Here is a 25,507-nt window from a genome sequence, read left to right as displayed (position 1 = left end):
GAATCACTGAATGTCAAAAAGTGCACAGAAAACTCAAATGTTTTTCATTAAATTTGCTACTTATTCTATTTCAATGAAACGCTTGTAAGGAAAACAATCATTTAAAACAAAAAGAGTAGTTATGTTATGCATGATTTTTTGAGAAAGCTGGGCATGATGGTGCACGCCCGTAATTCCAACACTCGGGAGGCTGAGGCAGGAGGCTCACTGTGAGTTAAAGGCTAGCCTGGCTACAAAGGGAGTTCAAGCCCAGCCTGAACTGCATAGTGAGACCCTGTTTCAAAAAGACAAAAAAAGAAAAAAAGAGAAAGTATTGAGAGCATACGAAAGAATGAGGCGTGCCTGTGGCACTCGGGACACTGAAGCAGGATCACTGCGAGTTCGAGGCCAGCCTGAACTACATAGGGAGATCCTGTCTCAAAAACAAAGGAAAGAAGGAACGAGGATCAACTGCCCTGGTTTAAATTTAATCACCTGTCTTGAAACAGATTACTCCGCAAGTCAAACATCTACATTATGCCTTGAAAATTCAAAGCACAAAGCGAAATTATACAAAGCCAGAAATTTCTTCAGTACATCTAGACAGACGTTTGCTTGTAGTTTTTGGTGTCCAAAACCTTTTTTCCACACATCGCACAGATGCCTGAAACAAGAGAACATGTGAACAATCAAAATCTAGTATCCATGGTTCGGATTATTGATGTCAACTCTGAAGCTTAAAGTATTACTGAACAGTACCAGACATGAGAAAAAAAATACACTTTTATTATGAACATGTTTTAAGTTCTACTTTGAAAAAAGTGTTTTACAGCACTAGTAAATTTTACAAAAGGCTACTACTTTTTTGTTATCTAAATCAGCAGCCAATAAATTAGGGCGGGTAATAGAAAAATGGCACGAAAAGAAACTTACCTTTTTTGTAAGCACAGCCCTGGCAGTAATGAGAACCTGGCTGGTGCACAGAACTTTTACAGATCCTGCAAGTGGAGAACTTGTTCTTTCCATAGGGATCAAATCTGGATTTTTTAAAAGAAAGAATGTAAACCACATGAAAACTTCACTTACACAGCACCCACAATTAAAGCCACGCTCACCACTTCATCTCTCAAATTCCACAACTGACAGGCAGCCGTCTCCGGCTGGCTACTGTCCACTATGCCCACACGCCTCTGCTGCTTCTGTGCTCCACTCTTACAGTGTCAGTTCTCTCTTCCCAAACCTGTTCCCGTCCCTTGCGTTTGTTACTCTATTTGTGTGATATAAAATTAGGAGAACTGATGAAATACGACTACAAAGGAGTGACTGAGTCCGTAGAAATTGACAGCTTTAGGATGACCAGAGAAGTGTGAACCATTAAAAATGCTACTGAATTAGATATGGTTAAGAAAAGTGTTGAAAACTAAGTGGAATGACTCCATACTTTGCAAGGGTCAGTTTTTGCTCCACTCTAGAGACAGGAAAAATCTACAGCCCGGTTATAAATTACATGAGGAAAATGACACTGAACATTCATCTATCACTCATACTCGAAAGATCTTGTGCCTCAATACCAAATGATGGACGAAGCCATCTACAACTACGTAATTTAAAATAAAGCAAGAGGTGTGCACCTTTTAATGGTTTCCTACTTTAACTGCCATTTTCAATCCTTTTGGCTAATGGGGTTTCTAAAACATAAAAATGTCATCACATAGTGACTAGAATGACAAACGATTTTAGAAGAACTATTTCTCCCGAACTTGGTAATAACACTCTGATTTATAACTGCTTCCCTAACCACAAAATGAGCTTCGTAATACTCTCACGTAGAGTCCTAGGCCTGCTGTCCTCTCTTGGGGTAAAAGAAACAGCTTTGAGTTTGGTCAAATTAATCACTGTCAAAGATTAACTTGACCAAACCCAAAGAATATCCTTTTACTCCCTACAACAGAAGACAGTGACTATTCTTTTCAATGAGCTCAATTTGTTTGGGCCTGTATGTCAGGGGATTCCTTTTTCTTTTCTTTTTTTTTTTTTGGTTTTTTTCTGGTACTGGGGATTGAACTCACGACCTTGCAGTTGCTGGGCAGGCCCTGTGCCGCTGAGCTAAATCCCCAGCCCCTTGGAGATTCCTTTTTCTTAAAACCATATTTTATCATTCTAAGATGTAAAATTTAATCTCTAAAATCAATTAACTGGCAAAAGCTTTTTTTCTTAAGGATGCATATCATAAATAATGTATTGTAGATTCAACAGATGTGCTGAATGTATTGTATTGTACAGGTATACTTTCCAAAGTGAGATATTTAGAATATCCAAAAGTAATAGCTACTTTTTAATAATATCATAGTAAGTTTGGTAGCATAAAAGGATTGCAAATACTTAAAACTGTACAATCTGCTTACAAATACTAACTTAGTTAATAAAAACTGAGTGGTGTTAGAAGACATCAGTAAGTCAGTCCACAATATACAGCATAATGCTGTACTGAAGACTGAGTCTACTGTGCTATTTTACATCCATTATTTAATAAGCATCTACTATGTACTAGGCACTACATATAGAAAAGCTTTATTAATGTTATTATTTATCGTACTTGAGATGATGTCACATATAGGTATTTATTCATTTAGCAAATATCTGAGCGCCTACTCTGCCAGTTACTGTTCTAAATATCAGAGATAAATACGTCAGCGAAGGCCCTACCCTTACCAAACTGACAGGCTAGTAGGAAGAGACAGACAACAAATAAGGAAGCAGACAACCTAATAAAAAAGCAAGTTTTTCCAGACAGCAGTACGTGGTAGAGAAAATCCACACAGAATATGGAGGCAAGAGGAAAGAGAAAAGATTTGCTCAAGTGTTGGTTAGGGACTCTTATTTGGGGAGGTGACACTGAGGCGGTAGCCTGGGAGGGGCCAGTCAGCACAAATCTCTTCAGTCACGAGTGGGCCTGACATCTCTAACGAGGATGGTACACAATGAATGAGCAGAGTGTGGTATAATACGTCGAACAGAAAGAGATGTTCTTTCATGGAGACCTTGTAGAACATGTATATGGCTTAGATTCTATTCTGTCAGGAAAAGAAAACCACTGGAGGGTTTTGGTTTTACTTATGTTTTTCCTGGTGCTGGGGGCTGAATCCAAGCCTTGTGTACTCTAGGCAGGAGCTTTACCAGAGATACACTTCTGCCCCACGGGATGGTTTGAAGGAAAGGAACTACATGACCTTTTAATATACCGATCTGGTTGCTATGAGACAATAGACAAAAGAAAAAGGGAAATCGCTAGAAATTATTTCTGTACAAACTAAGAAATAACAGTGGTTTATGGCAGGGTAATAATGAAATGGGCAGAAACAGGTGGACTTGTTATACTTTTATAAAGGTAGATCCAAAGAGGCCGTTGTTGATGAATATGGGAAGTGGGGGAAAGAGAAGAACGAGTAGCTTCTAGCCTTCAACAACTGGATTGGATGGTGGTGCCACTTGCTCTAATGAGAAGACTGAAGGAAAAAAGGCATTGCTTTTAGACATCAAATAGGATAAGTCAGATAAGCAATTAGACACAGGTTTAGCGCTCGGAGAAGTCAGATCAGCGTTACTGATTTGGAGGGTGTACTTCTGATTTAAAGCCAATGGACTAAAGATACTTCAGGAGAGTTTATTAAAAACAAAACAAAACCAAGTCTAGGATCGAGTCTTGAGGCACTGGATTGAGAAGGAATGGCCAGAGGTGGGAGGAAACCGGGACAGCGGGGCATCTTGGAAGAGAACAAAGGCTTGCCAAAAAGACTTAGTAGAGGTGAAATAAGGTAAGAATAAAGACGTGGCCATCAGCTTTACAGGACACTTGTGATCCTAACAAGGGCACTTTCTGGCCTGTAAGTATGACCTGAGTGACTGAAGGAGAGAACGGGACTTAAGGATGCTGGGAAAGGGTCTCGCTAAAGCTTTAGCTAACTTCTGATGTGAAAAGAAGCACGGACAAGGGTTCACGGAATTCTTAGGACTGGCTAGCATGGTGTCAAGAATTGTCTTTAAGATAGGAGAATTTTTACTGCCCATTCTCAGGTGAAAACGCGAAGTTCAGAAAGGTTAAGAAACTGGTTTAATTTGCTTATGGTAACCAGGTTTAAAAGGGACAGAATCTAGATTCCAATTTAGGACTGACTCTAAAACTTATGTATGATTTTCTCACTGTTGTCTTTGATTTGTAGAACAACTAAGAAACAGGTAAAATAAAAGTCATGCTTTCTGGTAAAAAAAAAAAAAAAAATCACATAAAAAATTAGTATTAATATCTTCATATGTTGAAACAGCAAAGAACAACAAAGGGAACTACCAAGTTATAACAGCCTGCCTCTGGGTGCTAGGAACTACCTAACTCTAGTTTCATCACAATGGAATGATGCACAACAAACTCTCTCCAGCAGCCTTCACTATTTAAAAAGGACTAGAAAGTTACTACTGTTCTAATGGATGCTCATACTTACCTTGCTTTTTTTGAAGTCAAGGCTTTATTTTCGTTCAGTTTTCTCCCACCACTTTCTATATCAAAATATACATATATTTTCGTGAGTTACTTCTGTGTATTTAACATAACATCCACTATCTAGCAATTAGTTAAAAGTTCATACTTTGATTGCCTACCAATAGAATATCCTATATCTAAATTTTTAAAATCTTCATTTAATAAACAAGTTCTTAAGGTACTACTTAAAACAATTATTTACTAGGGAAATGAAAATTTTCATAAAATGTAATCATTTTAGGTCTCAGATTCAAATCAATACTTTAGCAATGGGTCCATATTTTCTCTACTATAAAATCTAGAAGCCTTTATCTTGGTGTCATAGACTTTGATTATAAGAAAGTAATTCCTTTCCTTCCTTTTGAAAACGTACTATACGTATTTAATGTTAGTGAGGGTGAAAGCAGTTTAGATTTGTTCAAAAATGTAAGTCAGGTGAGGAAGGTCAGGGATATAGCTCAGCGGCACAGGACCTGCCTGGCAAGCACAAGGTTGTGAGTTCGATTTCCAGTACAAAAAAAAAATCAGGTGAGGAGGGGACATTAAATAGAACATTAAGAGCTTAGTCAAATACTGAAATGCACTCATCACTTGAAAATCATTCATTAATTTTGTTATCTCCTGCCTACTATATTAGGGACCCATACATGTAACTGAGAGAACTAAGCAGAAAATATTAAATCATTGGGGGATCCAGTATTTTTTAGTGTTTAATACATGAAATAAATTGAACACATAACTGCATTTTATAAAAAATGTAAAAGCGAAAACAGTATTCTCACTAAGTGTCTGATTCAATTTCTATTTACTAGAAAAGGAAAAATACCTGTGGTATTTCTCGCACCATCTTTCCATGTGTCCGGTGTAATAACAGTACCAAGTTTCTTTTCACCTGTTATAACAAGACAGAAAAAAGAGAGGTATGATTTAGTATAATAAATACACTATCTCATACTTGAGGTTCAGAATGGTATCAGCAGTCATACTGCAGTAGAGGCTTGTTAATGCTGACGTAAGGGCCAGTGAACTGAGACTCCAGATATTTAAGGTGGCACAATGATTAAACGACCTTCAGTACAATCTGTAGAGTAAGATGGTTTACGATAGGCTTTCACTGTTAATGCTTTAAACAAATTTGATAATCTGTTCATTCCACAAACATTTACTAAGCATCTATAATAATATAAACCACTATAGAAAGTCTTCAGAAAAATAAAACCATAAATCAGAAAAAGATTTTAGGGAGATTACACATAAGTTCATTAATTTCTCTAAAAGTAGTCCATAACTTGGGTTCCGTAGGTGGGTCTTAGGAGATATCTAAAGAAGGTGCGGCTGTACATAAACTTGTGTGTGTGTGTTTGCGTGTGCGCACTTTTGGGAGGTGACTGCTAAGGATATGTTGAAGCCATGTACTTCCAAGACAGTCAGATAGATTCAGAATAAAGTAAGACCAAAAGAAAAATCCTGACCTTAGCGATTAGGAGATCACTGATGAACTTCTGGAAGTGACACACATAACCGAGTCTTTAAAACAGTTTACGATACAGGGAAAGGGAGAACTAAGATAGTGGCCTCAGACTGCAGCCTTATGCCTGAATGACATCTCAGCTTATTTATAGGCTGAGTGCAAGGAGATGACAGATTGGAGATTAAAAATATTTAAAGGTCAGATTTTCAGAAGAGCAGAGAAGTAAAACGTAGAAGAGGCAATGACCACTAATGACACACATCATGTTCCAGAACCAAGTGTATGTATTTTAATATCATATTGAATCTTGGATACTCAAAATTTTTATGTATGTTGGGACTTCTCTGTACCCTCAGTTTTCCTTGGGACAAAGTAATAATATAAAAGAATTATAATATAAAAAGAATTCCGATTATAATATAGAAAGAATTACAAACATCAGGTGAAACCAGGCAGAATTTTAGCCTTCTAAAGTTAAAATATACGCACTTGTAAAACAAAACCAACAACAACAAAAACAAAACCAAAAGACCTCTACAAATTTACACAGGTAAGAACTGTATAACCTAAAAGACATCAGGGAAGATGTATAGGCTAAAGACATTTAAACTACATTTAATGAAACACACAAAACCCAAAATAACTGTTTAAGGACAGAGTAGAGTTAAGGGATGTCAATGACAAAAAGCATAATGTGTCTTTTGAGTGATGAAAATGTTCTAAAATTGATTGTGGTCATGGTTGCAAAGCACCTGTGAATCTTTCAAAAACCACTGAACTGTACTTTTCAATTGAGTGAATTGTATGGTGTATGAACTAAACTCACTGTTTTTTTTTAAAGCTGAATGTAAGACAACTATGGTATACGGCACATACCCTACAAAGAGGGAGGTATTAGTTGCACTCTTCCCCACACAGACTGGAGCAGAGTTTAAGTCCAAAGGTCACATACTGGGGGAGGCCAGGGTAGAAATAATCAGCTTTTGAGTATACACTAAGGCACTTTTATACTAGACATTATCTACATTAAATTCATTTAAATTTCACAAAACTCCACGAATTATGTATTATTCTCATTTTTCAGATGAGAAAATAGGGGCCAAGAAATATTAAGTAGCTTGTTCATACACATTCTTTTACCTAGGAGTTCTGATTAAATCCATGGGTGTCTGTGTCCAAAGCTTTATCTGCAGAAGGGTTATAAGCAAAATGGATCCTGCTCACTAAGCAATAGTTAGGATAGTAAGAGAAGTTGAAACCTCCTCACAGAAGGCTCAGATACGTCTAGCTGGAGAAAGACGACCTGGCGATATGAAAGCTGATTTTAACCATATAAACAGCTTGGGAGGTTTAAAAAATTAAACACTTTCTAGAAATCTCAAGAGTTTGCTTTAGACTTACTGGGTGCTAACTGTAGGAAGGAAAGTCTGTACTAAAAGCCAGGAACGCCTAAATAGGCTTTTGAGACGGTGAGACTTTCCCACACTCCCGTCCCAGCGCTCTAGGCATTCATGCCCAGAGTTTACTAGACATTAGATGGCATGGTGGCTTAGCACTGCCAGGTAAAATACAGATGCCCACCTAAATTTAAACTTCAGAAACTAATACTGTTTTTAGTCAATTATGCACTAAACATTGCATAGGAGGAGGCACTTACACAGTATTAAGGAAGAGCAAACAAAGTCAAGCCTCAAATATTGCACGGGACATACGGTGCTGAAAAATTATCCGCTGTTCATTTGAAATTAAAATTCAACTGAGAGTCCAGATTTTTTATTGATTTTGTATCTGACAACTCTAGATGATAACAAAATGATTTCGAGAATTCATTTGAAGCCTGAGGGAGCCAGCTAAGAGGCTGCTGTAATTGAGATCTGGAGTTAGGGGGCCGCCAAGGAAATAGACCACAAGGGACAGAACTGAGATCATTCCGAACACAAAATACATAGGTCTACACGGTTACTGGCGAGGCGCAAGAATGATCACAGGGCAGGGTAGGGGGACAAAGGCTGGAATCAGAGACCTGAAGGAAAGTCACACAGGGCCAAGTTCCCGAGATCTAGTTAAGTACTCCCAGCCTCCTCCCACATAAACGAGCTCTTAACTCACATTTTTCGCACACCATCCTTCCCCCGACTGTTCCCTCAGCCGCAGAAGCTCCGGCAGCTTGAAAACATCAACACTCTAGGAGAACACGGTTCCTCTTCCGCCTACGTCAGCCCGCTTCCGGCCTCTGAGTCTTCCGTTCCCGCCTATCTCTCACCTGCAAAGCCGCGGGAGGAATGAACGCGCGCGGGTAGGCGGGGTTGCCCTGTGGGCCCGCCCTTTCCCTTCTGTGATTGGCTGTACGGCTGTGGGTCCCCGCCCCCAGAGCCTGCGCCTGCGCGAAGGCCAAGGCAGCCCATCGCACCTGATGGTGGGAGGCTGTAGCTCCTCCTTCCCTTCCGCGGGCGGGAGAGTTAGGTAAGCCCCGCTGGAAACCCCTGGCACGCTGGGCTCGCCTGGGTGGGTGCACGCCAGCCGGCCAACTGCCGGAGTGACCGCGAGCCTCCATGCTCTGGCTGGCCGGCGTCCCTCGGCCGTGAGCGCCACCCGTCGGGCGTGACCCGGGCGCTGCCCCGAAGCCTGCCTGGCACCTGAGTGTGGCTCGCTGACTCGCAGCCTCCCCGTCGTGTCCAGAGCGTGTGCGCTCTTTGTGCCCCCGCGCTGGTTGCTCGTCGCCGGCCAGCTGAGCCTGAGGCTGGGGTAGGGCCCGAGCGACCCCGAGTGGTCCGGAGGCGGCAGCCCCGCGGGGCGGCGTCCCCCTCCTGGGCCTGCGGACCCGGGCCAGCTCCGGTGACCGCCGCTGTCGGGGCGGCGCGGGCTGTGACAGTGCCGGCTCCGAGGACCCGCGCGCTTCTGCTTCGCGCAGCCAGCCTTTGAGTTTGGGTGCCGCTCGCTCGCTCACTGTTAGGTTCCCGTGCTGACGGCACTTGCGATTCTCTTGCGAGCATGGATTCCGGCCCCCCACGCCCCACCTGAAATGGGGAGTGGAGAATCTGCGCGAACCTTTTCCTTTGTCCCTTTTACATCCGTTCTCTTCCCGACCGTGGAGTCTGCCTTCAGATTAAAGAGGCTGGACTTGGGGAAGGGTTTAGCGCGTGGGGCCTTGGATGTGCCTCTTAGCTTGTTCGTCCTGTTTCCTTGTCGGTAAAGTGTTTGCTTCTGAAAAATGATCGTGAATTAAATGAAGGCAGTCAGGACAACGCGCATATTCACCCTTTCTTCTTTCACTGGGTGCCTCCTCCTCCAACTCTGTGTGTGTGCACTGTCGCACCACGGTGTAACGTGAACTATTACTTTAATAAAGTCGTAAAGTCGTTACTTAACGTTAGTCAATACAATGTATAAGCTCTCTGTTAGGTAATTGAAATATAATATGCGTAGTTTAGAGACAATTTTTTTCCTTCTACTCGTGTTCTACTTTTGATGGGAATTTAGTACCTGCAGCAGACATCTCGATTTCTTTCTTTCTTTCTTTCTTTTTTTTTTTTAAAGAGTAAAAGAAGGATAACATAATAATAGGGGGGGCTTACGGAATTAAAGTGGTAGGAAATTATCCATGGTTATTGTTTTACATATTGTTATCTACAAGATAGTTTCTCAGGAAAACAGACAAATAATGGTGAGTTACAGACAAAAGTGGTAGGAGATTATCAATACTTGTTGTACTATACTTTGGTAGCTTCAAAGTGGCTTCTAAAGAAAATAAATAGAGCTATACATGAGTGACCTATTGAATAATCATTAACTATTCTCAGCGGTTGTTGTAGGAAACACATAATAATAAACATGCATCCATTTACGAAATAAGATAGGAACAATACAAACATTACAGAATTATGGATAGATTAGTAGGAAAATATCAATGGCTGCTGTAATACATGGTGGTATCTTCAAAGTGGTTTCTCAGGAAGACAGAGATACGCAGGAAGGATCTAACAAGTAGTTACAGCCTAAGGGTTGTCAAATATAGCATATTACCTTCTTACCAGTGACCCCTGTCACTGAGGTGTGACGGCTGGAAGGAAGGCCAGGACTGAAAAGAAGGACTGAGAGACTTGCACCTGTGTCTAGCAGCAGGCTGTTTTCTTTTTCCTCCATAGTCATGATTACCCAGGACTCCTCTATGGAGATGACAGTCTGGCCAGAGGGAGAAGGCAGAGAATGCCCCAAGCCCTCTCATTCCTGTTGGACTAACTGGTAGCATGGGTCTGAGCTCTGGGGCCTCTGCTTCAGAGGGCAGACCGATCTCCAGTGGTCACCTTTGCATCCAGGGCATGGCCCATGGGGCCTCTTAGGGCAGTTCCTCTTGAGGTGGCCTGGCTTTTAACAGTGATAGCAGATGAACGCAGTCAGACGATCTCGATTTCTGGAACATTGGAAACCCACAGAGTAACATAACGGCCGTCGAACTCTTCATTGCCGTAATCCCCATTTGATTATTAAGTGTGTACTTGGTATTTTGTGGAGAATGTAAACTATGATGTTAGGAATAGAAAACACCAACAATTTAACCAAAATGTGCTCATGGGGTATCTGGACTGCATAGGTTATATTTCCAAATGGGAAGACCATTTAACCCAGGCAATTGATTTCCACTCTTACGATTTTGACCAAAAAAAGTAAAACGAATTGCTTAATTATTCCTAATGCATGACCTTTTGGCAGAAAGTCTTTACAAATATTTAAGAAATTAGTAGTTTTTTGTTTTTTAGGTTCTGAGAGATATTTGTACCACACCAATGTAATACGGGATATTTTGAAACAAATTTACTATAGAAAGTAGACTTTAGCTGATGGCTTATTTTTAGAAATTTAAGTACTTAGGACAATGGGAAAGTCATTGTTATGTGTTTTTCTTTTCTTTGTTTTTCTTTAGACAGCCAACCATAAAAACACCATGAAAGAAACTGATATCAAGACACTACTATATGCTCATTTTCTATGCATCTTTTCAGTGATTCTAAGTGTCCTTCTGCCATCGTTCTTCCTGGAGAATTTCTCAATATTGGACACGCACTTGACATGGTTGTGCATCTGTTCTCTTTTTGTAATTTCAATCAATCTTGTGTTATATTTAGTACCAAAGCCAAATACATCTTCTAAAAGAAGTTCATTATCACATAAGGTAAGGATTACTACTTAATAACCAACTTTTGGGTGGAGGTGGTGCTTCTTTTAATGGAAGAATAGGTATTATTCAAGTCCTCAGGTTATTTATAATGTGCAAAGGGTATGTGATTTTTTTTTTCAGACAGTAGCCTGTTACTTGCTGTCCATTGGCCCAGTGTTTGATGCATCCTTGCCATGCATTAATTCTGAAATTACGACTTTTTCCACGGATAGTGTAGTAATTCAACCTGTATAATCATTGTTTTATGTCATCATTGAAGATAAATACCTGTGGCCATCTATTTTTAAACCTTACTTTGGAAGACCTTGAGTTTATTTTATTTTTGCATTTCTGAAAGATAGTGAGTTTTTCAGAAATTACAAAATTAGTCACTGTGGTGACGTATTTTAAACACGGCCTTCCTGACTAAGCAGTTAAAACTTTTCAGATATTAGAATCAGTTTTATTCACTGTACTGTAATGTGAGATTATTACTTTAAATTAAGAAGTCCTCACGTTCCATACTGTGTATAAGCTCTCTGTTACTGCTTTGTGCTTTTAAAAGCTTAACATATGTTTTATAATTTTATCTTAAGACTCAAATCTAGTAAGTCCCACACACGAGCCTATTAGGAGATATTCAGATCTTTTTTTCATATGGTTCATACAGTAATGTGAATGTGATGTGGAAAATTTTTGAGATTTTGCTTTTCCAGTGCAGTTTGCCCAGGAGTTTAAAATGAAAAAAAAAGTATCCCTCATTTTCTGAGACATTTCATGTGTAATGATACATGATAACACTTCTTTGTATCTTAATATTCTGTCAGCAATAAATATTTCACAAATATTGATGAATGAAATAATACATTTAGAAATGGAAATCTTTTCATTCTCACGTTGGTTAGGTCGGTAGAATACAGGTGTGGGTGATATTTGCCTTTGGGGCTTTCTTACAGATGTAATGAGAGCCGTGTGTGACTGCGCATAAGCTTTGTGGTTTGACTTGAGGCTCCCCACCGAAGAGCAGTCAGCTGTTTCACACATATGGGAACAGGCTGTATTTGTAGATAAAATGGAAGAATGTATTGCCCTTCTCTTCAGTCTTCAAATGATTTATTTCTCTTCCAGGTAACCAGATTTTTGAAATGCTGTATCTACTTCCTTGTGTCTTGTTTCTCCCTTCATGTGGTTTTTGTTCTGTATGGAGCACCACTAGTTGAGTAAGTTTGAAGTTTTTGCTTCAGATTTTAAAATAGTCATTTACTAAACAACCTGCTAACTCTGTTGGCAATTAGGGAACAGCCATGCTGGGTTTAATTAATGGGTCAGAGTAGGGTAGCAATTTAGCACTGTTATCGTTTTTAAAAAAAACGCGAATAATTTAATTTATTAAATGCTCCTATTACCCAGCCTTCTGCTACCCAACTGTGTGTTGGGAAGAGGAAGGGAAGATGAGAAACTATACTATATTAACCAGGATGTGGCTTTAGAACTTCTGAGGGAACTTACTACCATGATACGTTTAAGTTGGTTCTAATTAGCGTATCAGTTCTTTGTAAATGTGATTCTGAAGTACATGTGATCCTAAGGAAAGTCAATAGAGCCCTGTGTTCAGATAGTTAATTAAGATGTTCATAGGTAAAATTTAACTCAATACTTCTTAAAAAACTGACCAAGTTCAAATTAGTGGAAACTAAATCTGTGTGTATTTTTTATGTAATTGTTTATTTCGGGAAACTCTTACAGTTTAGCATATTGTTAACTATTATAGTGATCATGGCAAAATGAGTGAAATATGTATACATATATATAGAGAGTAAGCTATGTATAGTTACATATGTATATTTATATATAATTGTATATACGTATATTAAACCAACGGGTTATTCTTTTCTAGACAGAGGAGAAGACCTTTATTGTGGGAAATAATAATTTCTATCTAATCATCTTAGAGTAGAATAAAAGAAAAAACAATAGTTCTCCCAATGAAAAAGCAAAAGTTCTCAGCATCTCCTTCCTTCCTTCCTTTCTTCCTTCCAGCAGGCTCTGTATTGCCTTGGCTAAGTTACGATCCTGCTGCCTCAGCTTTCTGATTAACTGGGATTTTAGGCATGTGCCACTGCTCTGGTAGTGTCAACATTTTAGCAAATGCAACTTCTCGGGCTTCACCCAGAAATTTTAGGGGAAGAGGCTTCCAATCTCTTGTTTAGGCTCTCCAGGTAGTTCTAAAATCAGTTAAATGTTGAACTACTGGCTGTAGAGAAAGTTCCAGAGACTGTTCAGAAAAACTAGTTAGGATTAGGTTGCTTGCATTGGAAATCTTAGTATGTCAGGGTTTTTAACATTTCTGAAATTGATCACTAACAGATATTTGCTGCATTGGCTTTTAAAATTTGTATTTCAGTAGTAAAATCATTTATAATCATTTTTGTGGGATGTACATAGTCTTTTAAAGTAAAGTATAACAAAGTATTTTTATAGTAAAGCATGTGTATGTACCTTTAACATGTTTTTAAAACATTAATAAAGTTTTTTCTTTCTAGGTTGGTGTTGGAAACATTTTTATTTGCAGTTATTTTGTCTACTTTTACTACTGTACCTTGTTTATGTCTGTTAGGACCAAACCTCAAAGCATGGCTGAGAGTTTTCAGTAAAAATGGGTAAGTTTTAATTTTGTATTATATTGATATTAGTCGTTTGTATAATTCTCACAGATGTCAAAAGGGATCAGTGTATGTAATGAATGGGGACAAAGAATGGACAGCTTGAGAGGAACTTAAGCAGACAGAGAAATACAGGCTGCACCCTCCATGTTAGCAAAATTAGCTCTGCTTATTCCTATGTGATAGAATTCTACTTAGCCTTTTGTTTGAAAAAGAAAAACAGTGTCTTCAACCAAAATAAAGCTTTGAAAGCTACTGGGATAATGTGGCACCACAAGAAAGTGCTACAAATAAAATTGCTCACATCCATTTCATAATGTAGAAATGGAGTCCATAATCTAAGAATGTTTTGTGCAACGACAATAATTTCTTATTTAGCCTTTGTCATGGTAAGATATTAGAGTGCAAGTTTTACAAGATTTCCTTAGCTTACCAGCTATATATATTTTCAGCATAACCAAGTTAAAATTTTAGCTGCTTCAGAGGCTTTGTAATGGTAAATTCATCTTTTCTTTTTTTGGTACTGGGAATTGAACTCAGGACCTTGTGCTTGCCAGGCAGGCGCTTTGCCGCTGAGCTATATCCCCAGCCCGTTTTGCAATGATATATACTGGAAATGGTTGAATTCTAACTAAGAAAACCAGAAAATAATTTAGTGCTCAAAATTCTGCTTATTCATCACCCCGCAGTAAAAGCTTCTTGAGCACTTACTCTGAGCTCTGCATTATGCTAAGCTCTACGTGTATTCCAAAATATTAGGAAGATTTTTTTCCCCTGAAGACCTCGTATGTTCAAGGAATAAAAAGGGAATGAACAAACAGTATGAGACTGAAATTGTAGGAATCCAACAATCTGTGCTGTAGAAACTGAGAGGAGTAGGGGATCAGTAAAGAGTAGAACTAGAGAGGAGAGTGATCTGTAATAGACTTGGATCAGAAAAGAAATGAATGAAATCATGGAAACTTACATGAACTTGGTATCTTTGTGGGATTTGGAAGGAAACAAATAGACCCAAGGAGAGTAGAGGATCATGTTGGGTAACTTGACTGCAAAAACTACTGACTTTTTCCCTGTAATCCTGGTTACTTCAGAGGCTGAGGCCAGTTTGAAGCCAGATTGGTCAATTTAGCAAGACCCATCTCAAAATAAAAAGCGTGGGTGGTGTACATCCATGGTGGAGTGTTTGCTAGCATACATGAGGCCTTAGGTTCAACCTAAGGCATCACAAACAAAAAAAGGTAGCACAATTTTACACATATTATTTGGTTAAAACCTATAAATATTACATTAAATACGGCTTTTTTCCTATGAAAAGACTTGTACTTTGCTTTTGGAAGTAGATAAGGGAAGAGTTGTCTCTTATGAGTTACTCTTGTGCATTTTGAAGGATGATTGTTAAAAATCTGACCAAAAGTTAACATCAGATATGGATGGATGGCTTTGCACTGGCTTATGATACTCAGTAAACTGAGGTAGGTAGAGGTGGTTTTTTAAAAGAAGTATTGAAGCTAGGCATATTGAAGCTAAGCGGTGCATGCCTGTAGTCCCAAACATTTGGGAGGCTGAGGTAGAGAATCACTTGAGCCCAGGAGTTTAAGGCTAACCCAGACAACACAGGCAGACTAGTTTTTTTGTTGTTGTTATAGTACTGGGGCTTGAACTCAGTGACAAGGTTTCACACTGACACATCCCTAGCCCTTTATTTTATTTTATTTTTTGGTACCAGGAATCGAACTCAGGACCTTGCGCTTGCCAGGCAGGCACTTATGGCACTGAGCTATATCCCTGCCCCGCTAGTCCTTTATTTTGAGGGAAGGTTTCACTAAGTTGTCCAGGTGGGTCTCAGACTTGCGATCCTTCTGCTTTAGTCTCCTAAGTGCTGGCCCTGTTGTTTTTTTTTTTTTTTAAATACTCTACTAGTATTGGGATATAATTCATATACTTTACACATCACTTACTTGAAGGGTATAATTTTAATGGGTTTTAGTATATTCATAGACTTATCACCAGAGTCAATTTTAAAATTTCAGAATTTTCATTGCTTTTTTATTTATTTATTTTTTTAAAAGCAGACTCTATTTTGATGGGTTTTCGCCTCACTGTAATTCCTACCAAGTCACTCTGGCATCCTGCCAATATGGCGCGGGAGGTCGTGTGCTGTGGCATTGAGCCAGTATGGCACCAAGCCAGTATGGCGCTGGCCACTAGAGGTCATGTGCTAAGCCCCACCTCTCTTCCTCTGAGTCAAATTACAACTTCCTACTTCCCTTTTTGTAATATCCTGTTTCCTTTTCCCATGCTCCTGCTCAATCCTGGTCTGCCATGTCAGGTGGTCCACCTCCTAAACCCTGCCTCCAGCTTGGGGCTGTTTAACCTTTGATGCCATGACAGGCCCTCCAAAGATCCATGTCTGTCTTCCTTGTGGTCTTCTCCACACCCACAATAAAGGCATTTTATTCTGCTTTACTTCTGTCTGCACTGGAAAAACCTATCATATTTATTGAGGGAAAGAAAGCTTCTGTCCAAGAGAGGGACAGAAGGGGTCCCGAGTGGGTTGCCCAAGACTCTGTCTTTCCTGGGGACTTTTATAGAGCAAAACCATGAGGTGAGGTGGGTCCAAGGTAGGGGAAAAATGGACAAAATTGTGATCAGCCAATAAGAATTGTTCAGGTAAAATTGATTAAATTGGGATCAGATGGGTACGAGAGAGGGCATGAATACAGAACAGGGGCTTTTCCTGTAAGGGGTTGGGTCAGGGACTCTTCAAGGTGATGGCTGCCTATTTAGAATAGCAATCCCTGATGTCCATCCCTAGGGAGGTGTGTGAGTGCATTTGTTTAGTCCTTTGTCTTGAGGTATGGCCCACAGCAAATACGCATCTTTCATGTTGGCTCCTTTGAGGGCCTGGCCCTGTCTGACTGCCTATAATATTTCTAACTCAGCTGCCTATAACATTGCCCTCTCGGAAGAAGTAACGTGAACTGCCGTGAGGAAGTAACGGGCGTTGACCGCTCTGGCTTCTTCATGCTGAAAGGGGTCATAGTTGTTGATCGGCAGTCAGAGATACTCTCCAGAGGGTCTATCTAAAGGCTCTTAATAAATACCAGGCGTTTTCATCTTGGGTAGGTGTATAGCTTTACATTTCTGTCCAAGGATCCCGGTGGGGAACTCCAAAATGATACAGGAAAATAAAAACTCCCAACCTGAATGATATCTGGGATGAGTTCGTGTTCTCTAAAATTGAAGAATGAATTTTAGGAACAATGGAGATTAAGAGCAGAGTATATTTGAGGGAAAGAAAGCTGTCCAAGAGAGGGACAAAAGGAAGGCCCGAGTGAGTTACCCCTTCATCACTTTAAAAAGAAGTGCTATATCCTTTATGTCAGTAATAGTGAACGTTTTAGAGACGGGTGCCCAAACTGCAACTCAAAACCCAGTTATTTATTACAAAGTGCCAACATCACAGTTGAACCTGATTACTGAGGTTTTAGTTTAGGAAGAACATCTACTACATTAACATCTTTTGTTTTAAAAGTAAAACAACACGTGCCATAGGTTCACCACCACTGGTTTAGGTTATCACTTCCTTATCGACTTCTCCCTGCAACCCTCAAGCAACCACTAATCTTCTATGGTTTCTTTTTCTTCTTTTGGTGCGGGGGTTCTTTTTGAGACAGGGTCTCGCTATGCAGTTCAGGCTGGTCTTGAGCTCACTTTGTAGCCCAGGCTGATCTCAAACTCACAATGATCCTCCTTCCTCAGCCTCCCGAGTACTGGGATTACAGGTGTGCACCACTACACCCGGCTCTTCTTATGGTTTCTTTGGGGTTACCTATCCTAGATATTTCATATACTTGGAATCATACAGTGTATAGGTTTTGTGACTGATTTCTTTCACTTACTGTAATGCTTTCAAGGGTCATTCATATTATAGCATGTATTCTTTTTATGGCTGAATAACATTCCATTGTATGTTATTGTATACCTTATTTTATTTACTCATTCATTAGTTCATCGACATCTGGTTTCTTTCTATGTTTTGATTATTATGAGTAAGTTGCTGTAAACATTTGTTTGCAGGTCTTTGTGTAGACATATGTTTTTGTTTAAGAATAGTTCTAGGCTGGGTCACTATGGTAACTCCATGTTTAATCCAGACTTTTCCAGAGTGGCCGCACCATTGTTGTAACATCATTTGAGAGTCCTCAACAATACTTTTTATCTGACTTTTGGGTTTTCACTATCCTTGTGGGAAGTTTCATCCTATCATGTTTTTTATTTGTGTTTCCCCTGTGACTAATGTCAAAAATCTTTTATGTATTTATTGGCCATTGTATATTTTCATTGGAGAAGTGTGTCTCCACATTCTTTGCTTATTTTTTTATTGGGCTATTTCTTTTTATTATTGAGTTGTAGTTCTTTATATATGCTAGCTATAGCCCCTTTATCAGATACGTGGTTTGCAAATATTTTCTGTCATTCTATAAGCTGTCTTTTCACTTTCTTAATAGTTACCTTTAAAACACAAAATGTTTTAATTTTGATGAAGTCCAATTTTTTCTTTTTTTTTCTTTTGTTGCTTCTGCATTTAGGAATTCATTACTAAATCCAAGGTCATGAAGATTATTTCTGTTTTCTTCTAAAAGTTTAGCTCGTACATTCAGGTTTTTGATTCATTTTGTGTGAGTTTTTGTATATGTTTTCAGGTAAGGGTCCACCTTCATTCTTTTGCATATGACTGCTCGGTGGTTCCAAGACCAGTTGTGGCTATTTTTCCCGTTGAATGGTCTTGGTACCCTTGTCAAAAATCAGTTGATTTTATTTGTGGCCTCTCAGTTCTTTTCTGTTTCCCTGTATGTTATGCCTGTGCCACACATGATGGCTGTGTTAGATGTTCGAGGGGCACACTGTTTTATGTATCCCAGTGCCATCTGGTATAGATGGGTGCAGTTTTTGGTGTTTATACTTAGTGTTTCTCACGGGTGATATTGCTCATATTGTTCCTGTGTATATGAAATTGGAACAAATATGAAACTTCAAAACAAGCCTTACGATAGGACTGACGGTAAGTTCCTAATGTTCTGAGGTAAGGGTCCACCTTCATTCTTTTGCATATGACTGCTCCATTGCAGTAGTCGTTCAAATTTTAAAAAGTAAATGATAAAACTTCAAGGGAAACAGAGAAACCTTTCCTAGTTTCTCATAGTAACTTACGCATTTAACATGTGTACATGTTTCTGAGTCTGTTTTGACTCTATTTCTACTTTTAGGCTGCACTGTATCGTACTTTCTCCTGGCGGGGTCTTTTTGCTTGCTTGTTTGTTATATAAGTTGCCTTTGAATCATCTCAGATTTGTCGTCATCGTGTCTTCATACCTGTTAGTGAGCACTGTGTCTCTTCTCAGAAGGTCTATAACAGAAGTAAAACTAAAAGTTATTGGAAGGAAAATACTACTTTCTAGCTAGCAGATTGACAAAGGTTAGGAAGTTTTAATAATACTGTAGAGTGGAGGGTTTGGATAAGCAAGAGTCAATGGGGACGTTCAGACTGTGAAGGGTATATTGGTTCAAACTGTATAAAGAGCAATTGGGAAGCACCTATAAATATTACAGATGTACATCTTCGACCCAGCAATTCCACTTCGAGTTTTATTCAGTAGATATACTCACACTTTTACAAAATTTTGAATGCATAAGATCAATACTCATTTTACCACTGAAAACCTAAATGTCCTTTAGAAAGGGATTTGGTTAGTTACATTTAATCCACACTATGAAATACCGTGCAGCTGCAAACACACACACACACACACACACACACACACATACACACACACACACATTTATTCCATGTAAAATAGAAAAAAGCAAGATTTAAAAATGTACATAGGATTCTGCTATTTATGTAGAAAGTGACAAGGGGAAATAGATATATTGTATCTATGTATCTCTGGGACAATACATAAGAAACTGATAAAACTTGTCTCGCTCTGGGGAAGACATCTGAGAAACTAAAAGACAAAGTATGGAGACTTCCACTGGGTCCTCTTGGCTGTCTTTTGAAATTGGAAACATATCGATGTATCTGCCTCATCAAAGTGAAAATTATAATATTAGATTTTTCAGTATTTAATTTTCTACTTGACTATTAAAAGTTAGGCCAATATTAAGCTGAAAGGCCAGGCATGGAGATACATGTCTGTAATGTCAGCTACATGGGAGCCTGAAGCAAACGGTTTGAGTTCAAGTTCAGGTTGGGCTAAAAAAGTGATGGGAATGTAGCTCAGCGCTCCTTGGGTTCAGTCTCAGGCTCTGCAGAAGAAGGAGCTAATTTCTCTGATGCTACTTAAACTTCACAAGATTGCAGAAGTTGATCCTGTAAAATTTATGTCATACAATCCAAGAACAGTTCATTAGCTAGAGGACAATCCCAGTAATAACCAATTTGTAATACAAAACACTTCATTAATATCATGTAGGACATGACATGAAATAGTGATAAAAAAATTTTAGTAACTTTTGAAGCATTTTCATGCATTTTATGACATTTCTTGGAGTAATCCAATGAAATACCCCTATTTTCACCATTTTCTACATGAAGACACTGGAAAACTGACAAGAGATAGCCAATAACCAATAGGTTGGGACTTGAATGTACATCAGTGGTGACGAACCTATGGTACACATGTGGTTTGGTTTTTCTTTTAGGACAAAAGATGTTAATGGTTGAGTTGTTTCTTCTGCACTAAAATCACAATATTGAGGTTTAATTGCATTGTTGGCACTAGGCAATAAGTAAGTGGGTATTGGGTTGCAGTTTGGAGGCTTGCCATCACTGATCTGATCACGTGACGTACCATATTGAAGATTCCAGTAATCGACAGCGACACTTCTCAGTGGCCAAGTGATCTTAGACAAGCTACTCATAGATCTTCATGTGTAATACAACTAGAATAAAACTAACACACATTTTGCAGGGTTATTGTCAAACTGAATAGGATAATGAGCGAAGTCAGAAAGCAGTTGCTCAGCACTTCAGCCCTGTTCACATAACAGACCAGGAATACAGTGCAGACAACCAGCGAAGGAGTGATGTTTTTCAGTTTGTTTAGCCTGAAGGTTTTTTTTTTGGTACCGGGAACTGAACTCAGGACTTCATGCTTGCCAGGCAGGCGCTTTGCCGCTGAGTTATATCCGTGGCCCTTAGCGTGAAGTTTATTTGAACTTTGTCATGAGAGGAGATCTTAAATCTTCATGCTTCTCCCACACATGTGAGAGTTCAGTTTCTTCCTAGTATTTTTATCACATGAAGTTTAATACCGAAAGCGTGTCAAATTTGAATGAGCTAGAAAATAATTAAGTTGACAGGTTAGTTTGTGTAACCTTAAAATTGGCCTTTGTAAATGTTCACTTTTATGGAAAAATGTAAAAAATTTGAAGATCTGATGGTTCTGTAGTGAAATGTGAAGTATCTATGAAACCTGATTAATTGTCCCAATATGCAGTTAGTATGAATTACAACTTTAACTTCAAAGAATTCTATTATTACTTAAAGAAGTTGTACAAAATAGATAATACATACTTTTTCTTAAGAATGATTTAGAACAGAAATTAAAGTTCTAATTTGAAGTTCTTATAGTTCTAAGTATTTAAAATTACTTAATTACTTAAAGTATTGATTAGAAATTTTAGAATCCTGGGGCTGGGGATTTAGCTCAGTGGCAAAGCACCTGCCTGGCAAGCGCAAGGTCATGAGTTCGGTTCCCGGTACCAGAGAAAAACCAAAAAAAAAAAAAAAAAAAAAGATTCATCCTATATTTAAGTGTATAAAACACAGTACTTCCTTTTGTTTTTTAAGAATTTAAAGCTGGTCCTTTTAGTATTACAGTATTGAAATATGAGTTGGATATTTAGTGTGAGCGGGCCAATTTTGAATTGGTATATCTTACTCAGTGTTGAATCAATATAAATGTTTTATACTATTTTTCAGGGAAATGACCTTATATTCATTTTTAATGTATTTGCACATTTGTAGAAAAATTAATATTGAACAGTTGGTAATTATATGAAGACTGAAAACAAAAAAGTTTGTGCTTGAGAATCTTGTAGGAAAAGGGTCAATTAATTTAAATTGGGGTCAATTAAAATTTAAATAAAAATTAAGCAACACTTTTTATGAGAGTTTTCCTCTGTGGTGATTTTGCCAAGGTGAAAAAGTCTTTTTTATGGACAAAGACAATAAGTCTTTTTTTGTCATTTTTGTATTGAAATAAATTTCATATTAAAAAATACAGCAAAAAGGTAGTGGATGATCAAAGGTTGATTCATATAAACAGTAGGAATTTAGAGCCAGCTGTGGTAGTGTGTACCTGAAGTCTCAGCTACACGGCATGCTGAGATAGGGGGCTTGCTAAGAAGTTCTAGACCAGCATGGGCAGCATTATGAGACTGTCAAAACAAAATAAAACCTCAAAAGAAATAAGGCAGCTGATTTAACCTGAATATGATCACAAAAAGTCAATAGCAAAAAGGCATTGATTTTAATATTCTTCAGTGGGGAAGGGAAAATTTTGTATTAGAACTGTATAAAATATCTTTAGCCACTAGGAGGAGTTGTGCGGTATCTCTTTCAGATGAAATGCTCAAACCCATTTATACAAACACTGTTTTCATGGGAGCTACCTAAGCCACAGGTGTTTACTATTACCTGTCTGAAGGTTCCTGATACAGTGTCTGGCATACGGGATGCACTCAAAATGGCCTATTTCAATTATATTTGACACACTGCATTTTAGTGGAGTCAAACAATTTGGATAGGTGCTTGCACCTCATTATCATAAAGATTGATCTGTAACATTATTTGTTACTTAAATTTATTCACAGAACGGTAGAATGGCAGGCCATTTATTGTTTTCAGCCTATGTATAATGACAAGATTGGTCAATAACTATAGAGCTTATGTGGCTTTATGATGGAAATCGATAAAATGGGAATAAACCAATGTCAGTACTATAAGAAATTAGATAATTTAATAGAATTTACTTGCTTCATTTCTTTGTATCATGATCATTTTTTTATTACAAAATACGTGTGTATATATGTACTTTTACTATATGTAATACAAATATGTAAATGTTTATATATCTTAAATTAAAAATTTAAATAAAATATAGAAAGCTTAAGATTGTGATATTCCTATTAAAGAAGCAATGATTACAAACAGATTGTATATATTCCTCCAATTTTGCCTATATGAGTAACATATATATAAATTTAAAACAACAATTATTAAACTGGTCACTACTTTATAACTTTGTTTTTTCCACTAATACTACAAACATCTTCGTTAGTGTATGTGTACATAATCTCCCTGTAGCACAGTATACTTAGTTGGTATATCTTTAAGTAACACAAAATCTCAGCAGATACTGTTGGAATACTGACAAAACTGATCCTGTGAGGTAATGTGTCGCATGGTCCCAGATACAGAAGGGATGTGGCAGTGCTTACGTTCTCCTGGTTCCTGCTCTTAGACTGGGAGGGAGGTGACAGCAGCTTCTCTTCTTTGTTCTTCCTAAACTAATCATCAGCAAACGAATGGGATCTCCATGATTCATTCTCATCATCAGGACTGAGATGTTGAATGGTTGTTTGTTACCAATATTCTGTGTATCATGATTTATTTAAGCATTTTTTCTACTTGAATATTGTTATCAGATTCTAATGGTTATAAAAAGTGTTAGGAACATCTTTGTGCCATATAGTTTTGTATACTTGTGCAAGGTTTTCTGTCAGCTAGATTACTGGAGTAGAATTCAGGGATCAAAATAAGTTGAGAGGTGCTGTCAAAACAAACTTCTGATTAGAAGAATGTGTAAACACCTGTGTAAGTAGTCCTACCAACGGAGTGCCAGTTGCCTGACTCCTCCTCAGCCTTGTTTACTTGTTTTTTCGCTGTGTAGCCCAGGCTGGCCTCTAACTCATGATCCTCCTACCTCAGGTTTCTGAGGGCTGAGATTACAGGCATACACCACCACACTTTTACTTTTTATTAATCTACCAGGGCTGTTTCTGGGCAAACTATGTGCCAGAAAAGCTTCATTTGGCCTCTAATAGGATTCATAAATGTGGGCCATGAATTTTTAAGTTTGATTTCATGGAACCACCATTTATTAAATTTCAACTGAATATTGCTGATTGAATTGCAGAGATAGCATTTACTTTGCCCTGTCTTTCTCCCCCTGTTCTTTCCCTCTGCCTCATGGTACAGAAAATAGCAGTCAGCCCTCAAAGTACATCTCCAAGATAGGGAAAGTGGCACCGGTTAAGATGGGAAGACAGCTTCAAAGAAAATTCATTCATGGTATCTGAGGAAATGGTCTAACCAGCCTGCCTGTGTGAAGTGTGAGCAAGATGAATAGCAGTGGCACAGCGAGCTTAAAGCACACAGTGGGGGTTATGCAGATGACAGTCAATCTGGAAAAAAGTGCTACTGAACGAACTAAAGCCAAAAATCTCCATACAGTTTACTATAGAGAAATACTAAGGGTATAAATTCAATAAAATAAGAGCAAAGGTGAGAAAATGAAAATGAGGAGGAAAGGAGACTGTAGAATTAATGAGATGAACTGAGAACCCAGACCACACTGTTATATATCATAGATTAGAAACATGGATAAGTCAGAAAGTCTGGTTGAGGCATGGAGGAAAGGTTTGAGCTAATCAAAATGAAGAGTAGAGAGGCGGTTGGGGAGGAAACTGTAATTAGAGAAAGTATGCTGTAGAGAAGAGATAAAGTAAATTTAAATATAACACTAGTCAGTACCCCTCTAATACAAAACATAGTAACAAAAAGGAAGTCAAAGATGTGACATGTGTCCCCAGATGAAGGCAGTGTTCAGCTTGTATGTTAAAGGGGCTCACTCACTATATCACAAAAGTCGTTCAATGAATTAGAGTTGCAGAATAGAGTGTAAGTCCTGTAAAATAGTATAAGCAACTGTCCTAGTTACTTTTCTTGTTACTGAGACAAAACACCTGACATCCAAAGTTAAAGGGGAAAAAAGTTCAGCTCACAGTTTGTAGAGGTGTCAGTTCATAATCTGCTGGCTCCAAGGCAGGGTGGGTGTGCAGACAGGCATCACAGAGGAGAAACATTTCATGGCGGGCAGAAGATAGCAAAGCAACAAGGCTTGACCACAGCTCTTTCTATTCCTTATACCTTATCCAGGCTCCTTAGCGTGGGGAGCACTCACACCCTTAATCCTAGCGCCTTTACCTGGTATTGTACTGTGAATTGATCCCAGCGTTACACATTTTAGATCCAGCTGCCTCTGACAAAGCCCGACCTATAATTGCATGAGGTGTTGGGGAGACATCTAGACACAGGCCATAACAGCAACAAAAGTTGTACAGTGGGGAAAGAAAAGTGGGAAAATACATTCGTACCCCATATATCCTCAGCTATTCTGGCTGTCCCCAGATGCTGAGTATTCGTTCATCCTCTGCAGGGAATAAAGATGAAATGAAACTCTCTATAGTGAACAATGAATTCCCCACCTCACATCCAGCCCTTTCTTCCTGCTTGGCTCAGTGTACTAGCAGCCAGGCTTTTATCGTCTAGATATAATATTGAAATATTTCTTTCAGTGGGAAGTGACATAAAAGAAAAATTTATAGATCTTGACATTTTGAGATCCTCTAAG

The 25,507-nt window shown here is 38.6% G+C and overlaps 2 protein-coding genes across 4 annotated transcripts in view; one reads left to right on the top strand and one right to left on the bottom strand.

Moving 5' to 3' along the window:
* Positions 1-446: 446 nt before the first annotated feature.
* Positions 447-8,219, bottom strand: Cript (cysteine-rich PDZ-binding protein). Its single transcript, XM_013517589.1, has 5 exons — positions 8,094-8,219; positions 5,340-5,405; positions 4,476-4,530; positions 913-1,016; positions 447-643 (listed from the first exon to the last, which is right to left on the bottom strand). Exons 1-5 carry the CDS (start codon positions 8,107-8,109, stop codon positions 579-581), a joined length of 306 nt encoding a protein of 101 aa, XP_013373043.1. The 5' UTR covers positions 8,110-8,219; the 3' UTR covers positions 447-578.
* Positions 8,220-8,323: 104 nt separating this feature from the next.
* Positions 8,324-25,507, top strand: part of Pigf (phosphatidylinositol glycan anchor biosynthesis, class F) — a 33,248-nt gene continuing 16,064 nt past the window's right edge. The window contains exons 1-4 of one of the 3 annotated variants that reach the window (XR_262076.2): positions 8,324-8,447; positions 10,906-11,154; positions 12,268-12,359; positions 13,683-13,799. Coding sequence is in view for 2 of the 3 variants with exons in the window: in XM_005390976.2 (XP_005391033.1) it covers positions 10,927-11,154; positions 12,268-12,359; positions 13,683-13,799 (437 nt within the window). In the remaining variant the exon portion in view is untranslated. Of the gene's footprint in view, positions 8,448-8,516; positions 8,730-10,905; positions 11,155-12,267; positions 12,360-13,682; positions 13,800-25,507 lie in introns of those variants that run through there. The other 2 variants (XM_005390976.2, XM_005390977.2) reach the window with 2 other exon arrangements.

The sequence above is a fragment of the Chinchilla lanigera genome, unplaced genomic scaffold (assembly GCF_000276665.1).
Source record: "Chinchilla lanigera isolate Chin_1 unplaced genomic scaffold, ChiLan1.0 scaffold00040, whole genome shotgun sequence".
In the NCBI taxonomy this organism is placed as follows: Eukaryota; Metazoa; Chordata; class Mammalia; order Rodentia; family Chinchillidae; genus Chinchilla; species Chinchilla lanigera.
This window is presented reverse-complemented; position numbering and strand designations above follow the sequence as displayed.

Excerpts from the sequence above, each read along its gene's own strand:
- Cript (XM_013517589.1), bottom strand. Across the intron at positions 4,531-5,339 it reads TGGTGCGAGAAATACCACAG|AAAGTGGTGGGAGAAAACTG; the intron begins GTATTTTTCCTT and ends ATTTTGATATAG. Across the intron at positions 644-912 it reads GGGCTGTGCTTACAAAAAAG|GCATCTGTGCGATGTGTGGA; the intron begins GTAAGTTTCTTT and ends CTCTTGTTTCAG.